The 7,077-nt window shown below is 41.0% G+C and overlaps 1 protein-coding gene across 1 annotated transcript; it reads left to right on the top strand.

Moving 5' to 3' along the window:
• The first annotated feature begins 2,286 nt into the window (after positions 1–2,286).
• Positions 2,287–5,907, top strand: mstnb (myostatin b). The gene is made up of 3 exons (XM_016449953.1): positions 2,287–2,807; positions 3,478–3,848; positions 4,603–5,907. The coding sequence occupies exons 1-3, from the start codon at positions 2,351–2,353 to the stop codon at positions 4,981–4,983; spliced, it is 1,209 nt and encodes a 402-aa protein (XP_016305439.1). The 5' UTR covers positions 2,287–2,350; the 3' UTR covers positions 4,984–5,907.
• Positions 5,908–7,077: the final 1,170 nt, after the last annotated feature.

The raw sequence follows: 7,077 nt of genomic DNA, 5'->3' as shown, positions 1-7,077 counted from the left end.
TTATGCATATAACAATCGAAGGAGTCATCTCATCCAAAGCGGAATGCGTTATTTAAATTGAAAACTGATATAAATCCACAGTATTAACAGGCAGAAGCTTCCTCCTCCACACCAGTCTCGGTTAGGCTACTCCACAGGAGAATGAGAAAGCACGTTGATGAACTTGCTCTTGTAGGGTAAGTCGGGTCAGAATTCAGCATGTGCGTCCGGAGTCCACATATAATGATAACGTTTCAGTTTCATTCCAAAAACAGGACAGCGATGCGGCTCAACAGCGTATTAATCCGTGTTGTTTTTGCATTTCTCTCTGTCCATTCAAACATGGCCATCTATATGACTGAATTCGCAGCTTGGAAATTCTTCGTGTTTCTATTCACGGGCACACATAGTTCATGCTATCCTTGCCTAAACATTTGTTTGTAAACTGGGTGAAAGGTTACTGCAACACACGCAGACACAGGTTGCGCCTCAGTGTGTTTTTAAATACAATGTCGCCACCTAGTGGAATGACTGTTTTCAATAATACTACAAACAAACATTTCTAACAGAGGGGTTCCCAAACTTTTTCACAATTGGACACCCTAGAGAGGTATAATCTATCTCCCGCCAGACACATTTTATAGTGAAATATGAGGAAATAAACGCATTTGTTTTCTTGTCATACAGTATATACAGAGAGAGAATAGTTTGTGTTAACAAAAGTGTGATTCAATAGTTAATTTCGTGAAGGTTTTGACAGATTGGTAAATTGAGTTTTGAGTCTTTATGCTTACCAAAAAATGTTAACTGAATTTTAGATTTTTTTTCCACGACCCACGGTGAAAACCGCTGTTAAAACCGGATTTACGAAGACTAGGAAATCGCGAAGTCGCGTTCGCTTGCGTAGTAACTATAGCAACAGCTTCCATTCTTAGACAGTCCGCTAGGCTTATTGTCATTAGCCCATTTAAGATTTTATTACAAATTTACATGTTATAAGTATACCACAAATCTATAACCAACGATTTTAGGAAGCGCGACGTTTAACTGTGCTAGGGGTGCCTTTTTAAAAACAAAATAACTGTTCACACTCTACGAGTTACACTACATTGAAAACTATCAAACAAACACAATAATTTCAAGCTAGATCTTTGTATATTGTGTTAGGCATTATCCTAAATCCATTAGAACTTAATCGATAAAGATTTCTGTTCCGCGCAGACATTCCGCTTCGAATCTTCGATTCTTCCCTTTTTATCTTCACATTATTAAATTGAACCGAAGATATAAGTGATGTTAAGTAAGGGATAATGCCCTGTCATCAGCTCATTATCGCAAAATGTTCCCATACTCCAAACAGAGTCTTGTGTGGCCATGAAAGTGTTTATTTTGCAGTAACGACCGGATGACTGCGCATTATCCTGCTTATACGGCTACTTGCCAAATAAATAAATGGACATGAAATATTGATTTGTTGAAATTATATTATGTAAGAATGAGAATGCAGAGCAGTGCGAGGGAAATCGGTTGCCATCTACAACAGTCAGTTCTACATTTGAGCTATAATCAATTGGCCAATCAGAATCAAGTATTCCTACTAAAGGACTTATTTTCTCTCCATAACACAATTATAATTTCTAATGTATACTAGAAGTTCCATGTTATTTTGTTTATATTTTTATTTATTATATTTCCGCGTTTACTATCCTTATATGTATCATTTTACTAATAACTGTGCGAAAGTACAGATATTTGAATAAAAAGAGGTCAGGGATATACCTCACCTGCGTTACACAAGTTGTACCATAAGATGGCGCTACGTCTCTTACCCACGGGTCAAAAAAACTGAAGAAGCTGCAGCTATGAGACTGTTCAACAAATAAGATGAATTGTGCTTATTCAATTTCTTACGTTTAAAACTTTACATACCTTGTGAAATTGAATTCCGTTGCATTGACAAAAGCTACGTGAATATTAGCCTATCCAAATACCTCTTTTTCAAAAAACTACCACATAAAAATAGGACATAGGGAAAACGAATGCCACAAAAGACATAAATGTCTTTGAAATAAATGTCACATGTAGCCTTACATTATGCGTCAGATGCGTTTGGATAGTGAGTAGCCTAGATGCACGCACTGAAATGTTATAAGAAATGTGCGTGTTTTTCATATGCTTGTGCATAATTTGTATTCAAGTTCGGCTAATTCCTTCACGAGTCCTCTAAGATGTGCCATGCCTCTTTAAGAACTGCGAAAGAAGTCCAGCTCTGTCCATTAGATTTATTGTTGCCAGCTCAGCCAATCATTGAATCTTACGACACAATAGAGTGACCAAAGTTGCAGTATAAAAAGCCTTGTCGAATTTAAGCATGACATCTACTTGTCCGGTGCGTGGTGAGGTTCATTTCCATAGCAAATCTGATCAAACATCCTTTAGCACGCTTTGGAACATGCATTTTACACAGGTTTTAATTTCTCTAAGTGTATTAATTGCATGCGGTTCAGTGGGTCATGGAGATATAACGGCGCACCAGCAGCCTTCCACAGCCACGGAGGAAAGCGAGCAGTGTTCCACATGTGAGTTCAGACAACACAGCAAGCTGATGAGACTGCATGCCATCAAGTCCCAAATTCTTAGCAAGCTCCGACTCAAACAGGCTCCAAATATTAGCCGGGACGTGGTCAAGCAGCTGTTACCCAAAGCACCGCCTTTGCAACAACTTCTGGATCAGTACGATGTTCTGGGGGATGACAGTAAGGATGGAGTTATGGAAGAGGATGATGAACATGCCACCACAGAGACCATCATGACCATGGCCGCAGAGCGTAAGGATCGTCTATTTCAAAGATTCGTTCAAGTAGATGTATCCTCTTAACAATGGACAAAAAATAGAGTAGATACTTGGAGAGACCATTTACGCAGTCTTTACGTCCAAGCCGTTTGCACTCACAAGACGGCTATTGTGCATTAAATGCACAGTTAATGCAAAGATAATTCTCGTTTACTGAACGAAAAGGCTTTGCGTTGCTGCTTTATCAGCCTTGTTAACCGATTTTACGCACGCTGAACATGGAAGCGCAGCAAAGCGCACCAGCGTCGCTCAGAAGAAAATGTTTTCACCTTTACCACACGTGACATTTACAAACTGTAGTTGAAACTGGGTCATTTCTTAGGCAATATTTTTAGGTAAAAGTGTGTATTATCTTATAGCTATTATGTGTGTAGGCGATCCATTAGTTATTGCATGTATAAATGTTTCCATCCGCAATGCCGTTTGTATATAGCATCATATATAGACATATACAGTCAATCACATTTTTACATACAAATGTCTGCTTTATGTCTGTAATGTATTCTATTTTGTGGGCGTAGTCAACGTATTTTCTTTAAAACTTAATTTTTGCAGTGCGCCACTTAATGACCTGCTGTAATAACAAAACTGTCACTGAAAACCAGCAGACCCCATATAATCGCTATTTCTGTTCTTTTTTTCAGCTGACCCCATCGTTCAAGTAGATCGGAAACCGAAGTGTTGTTTTTTCTCCTTCAGTCCGAAGATCCAAGCGAACCGGATCGTAAGAGCGCAGCTCTGGGTTCATCTGAGACCGACGGAAGAAGCGACCACCGTCTTCTTACAGATATCACGGCTGATGCCTGTTACGGACGGAGGAAGGCACATACGAATACGATCGCTGAAGATCGATGTGAACGCAGGAGTGACGTCTTGGCAGAGTATAGACGTAAAACAGGTGCTCACGGTGTGGTTAAGACAACCGGAGACCAACTGGGGCATTGAGATAAACGCGTATGACGCGAAGGGAAACGACTTGGCCGTCACCTCAGCTGAGCCTGGAGAGGATGGACTGGTGAGTTAACAAAAATGCGTTTTTCGTAAAATATAACCGCTTTTAGACACAGCTTTGCCAACAGTAATTGTTGTGAATGACACTACTGAGAAATTATTTAGATGGGTTTATTTACAAAATACTTTGTTTTAAATAAATAATGACATCTCAAAAATGAGTGCCAGAAGCGAACATGTAAAATGCATATTTCTTGCATGTTAAGTGCATGTGTCTGAGCGCCCAACAACGCTACACATTACAGAATTTCGTTACATCTGTGTTGTCCCGAATGTTTTTGTGAATCAAAAACATTCGTCGCGTGACCAGTATAGTCCGATTCGAGAACGAGTGACTCTTTCGAACGGTTCTTTTTAGTGAATTAATCTGACTCACTGAATCTCTAGTTACTTTCGCCATATTTAACAAGAAACGAACTTAAAAAATGTTAACCAAAAGGCAAAAATATGACATTTTTGTCTGTATATTGGTTCTGCTGATATCAGAAATGATCTCATGATTTGCTGGGGCAGTAACTGCAATAAGAATTGAAAAATCGTTAATGGCACCAATAAGCAATGACTCATTATGTGGAATTGGAACCAGAATCATTAAATTTATTCCCTTCCCTAATCATATCTGTATTGGCTATCTGTAGCATTCATTAATGGTTGGACAGAGCTACTTCACGGTCAGACCAGGAGTTGGCAAGCGCCGTCAGATAGGAAAGTATCAACAGTAAACTGAAACACTGGCTCTTGGTTTCTTTCACTCCCAGCTCCCCTTCATGGAGGTGAAAATCTCGGAGGGCCCAAAGCGAATCCGGAGGGACTCTGGGCTGGACTGCGACGAGAATTCATCAGAGTCTCGATGCTGCAGGTACCCTCTCACTGTGGACTTCGAGGATTTCGGCTGGGACTGGATTATTGCTCCAAAACGCTATAAGGCGAATTACTGTTCGGGAGAATGCGACTACATGCACCTGCAGAAATATCCCCACACCCATCTGGTGAACAAGGCCAATCCGCGAGGCACCGCCGGGCCCTGCTGCACCCCCACCAAGATGTCTCCCATCAACATGCTTTACTTCAACGGCAAAGAGCAGATCATCTACGGCAAGATCCCCTCAATGGTAGTGGACCGCTGTGGCTGCTCGTGAACCAGTGTCCAGACAGGACTCGATCCGTCTCACAGACCCGGACATCTGATCACACCATCCACCATCCATTATCAGTGCTTTCCGCAAGACACTGTGCAATAGAAGGACGCTCACTCACTCTCTGGGCACCGCTTCATTTGACTATGTTTTTTGTCATTTTCCTCTAAATCAGTATCTCTGCAACAGGAGTCCAATGTTACATGGATGTACTAAAGGAATGTCATATACTGGCTGGACTTGGGAATGACACTTTTGAAATGGACGACATTCTCTGCTTTATTTCATGTTTTCACCTTGTCAGAATACTCTCATTAGGATACGCAGACAACATTGTATTATGCAACCACTCCAAAATACAATAATTTAGATGTATTTAGCTGTAACAGCTGAGCTTGTTTAAGAAGAGTATCCAAGAGAAACAGAGAGGGACTCTTGAACATTGAACAGAGCTTGAATACAGTTATCTGACGCAAAATTCCACATACACTGCAATAAACACACCAATCGAATTGTTAATCATAGCTTTTGTCCACTACTCATCTGTCAAACAGCCCTACACACTTGAAGTATTATTGAGATCGGCATTAGGGTACAGAAGAACTTGAAGCAAAGGCACTGTGAATGCAGTCTACACATTGAAATGTTTTCGAGACAGAGACGTCGGAACTGTAAGAATGAATGTTAATATCACGCTAACACTCTGTCTTCAAACCACACAGTTTGCACTATGGCAGACCAATAGAAAGAATTGGTTGCTAAAAATGTTGTAAAAACTGATTTTGATATGTTTGCTAATTGTATTGTATACTTGCCATTGTTTCCATTAACAGTTGCCTTTTTTAACCACGGTTAGTACATGTATATGAACACGAAATAGCAAAAAAAGTGTACAATATAAATCTATGTATCTGTTCAAACAAATAAAGGTGCTTGCTTTATATGTTCAACTGTTATTTCAAATCGCTTAAGAAAAAGGGCTCAAATGGAATTGAGTTTTGAATATTTGGAAACATGCAGTTCTGTACTTAAACGATTTCATTCAAGTCATGAAAACCATTTGATAAAATGGATTTATGGTCAAACTGAGCCATATTGGATGTGGTCAGCGAGTTTAAAAGGGAAGTTGTTCCACGGCATGTCTTTTTCTAAGCAAAGGTGAATGTGGGGTATTGTCCAAACTGTGTTAAGAGGTTCCGTTTGGGTTGAATTTACTATCATTTGACCTTTTCATTTGTTTTTCCCGTAATCGACCGAGCTGCGGTGTTACATAAGCCCAAATGAACAAATCTCCCTTCTGAATAGTTCAGAGCGAGCATGCAGCAGAGTTTTCTAAAAGGACTTGTGCAGAAATGTTTTGACAGCACGGCTAATTAGACCAAGGCTTATTGGAGCCCTCACTTCCGTCCAGAAGAGGGCGAACTCAGCACTGCCGAGATCTGCTTCCTTTCCTGCTGTGAGTTGGACAGATGCCATGGAAACCAGGTGGGAACTGCTCTGAAATGAACAGAGGGTTGTGGGAGATTAAAAGTCCCTGAGCAATAACATTTCTTTCCCCGTTTGGGTTGAGATAATGCGCCGTGGATTCGGTATCGTTTGCCACATACAATTACACGTGGGTTCTGAAAAGCCCAAACACCTCACATGAACGCTCCTGAAACTATCGATAAGCGTTTTAACATCTGAATGCGCACCGATAATCAGGTGCATCCCTTCGTAATTCATCCCGTTCTACATGCAGGAGCATTCATGCTATGAATCACGCTCAGCAGAAGCATGATTGATTTGTTTTCTTGTGCATCTGACTTGCAGCACCGTCCTTTGTGCCAGATAATGGCAAGTGTATGATAAACAGGAACAGTAATGGTTTCCCCGAGTTGTTATATCTGTCACACGGGAAACGTTTTCCTTGTCTCTGTGGCTTGCCGGTTGCCAGCACATTCCCAGGTTGACAGGAGAGGAAGTGACTGTGAGAAAATGGGAAGGCAGCGTGGCTCCTCGAGGGACAGGAGACTCCGGGGGGAAACACATAGCTCATCTCAGTCACCAGGATTCCCCATATCCGCACGAGCTGCAGGGGAGCCGGGTAGAGCTGCA

Source organism: Sinocyclocheilus anshuiensis, unplaced genomic scaffold (genome assembly GCF_001515605.1).
Source record: "Sinocyclocheilus anshuiensis isolate Anshui unplaced genomic scaffold, SAMN03320099.WGS_v1.1 scaffold627, whole genome shotgun sequence".
NCBI classification, from domain to species: domain Eukaryota; kingdom Metazoa; phylum Chordata; class Actinopteri; order Cypriniformes; family Cyprinidae; genus Sinocyclocheilus; species Sinocyclocheilus anshuiensis.
This window is presented reverse-complemented; position numbering and strand designations above follow the sequence as displayed.

Excerpts from the sequence above, each read along its gene's own strand:
- mstnb (XM_016449953.1), top strand. The coding sequence starts at position 2,351 with ATGACATCTACTTGTCCGGTGCGTGGTGAGGTTCATTTCCATAGCAAA. Across the intron at positions 2,808-3,477 it reads CATGACCATGGCCGCAGAGC|CTGACCCCATCGTTCAAGTA; the intron begins GTAAGGATCGTC and ends TCTTTTTTTCAG. Across the intron at positions 3,849-4,602 it reads AGCCTGGAGAGGATGGACTG|CTCCCCTTCATGGAGGTGAA; the intron begins GTGAGTTAACAA and ends TTTCACTCCCAG.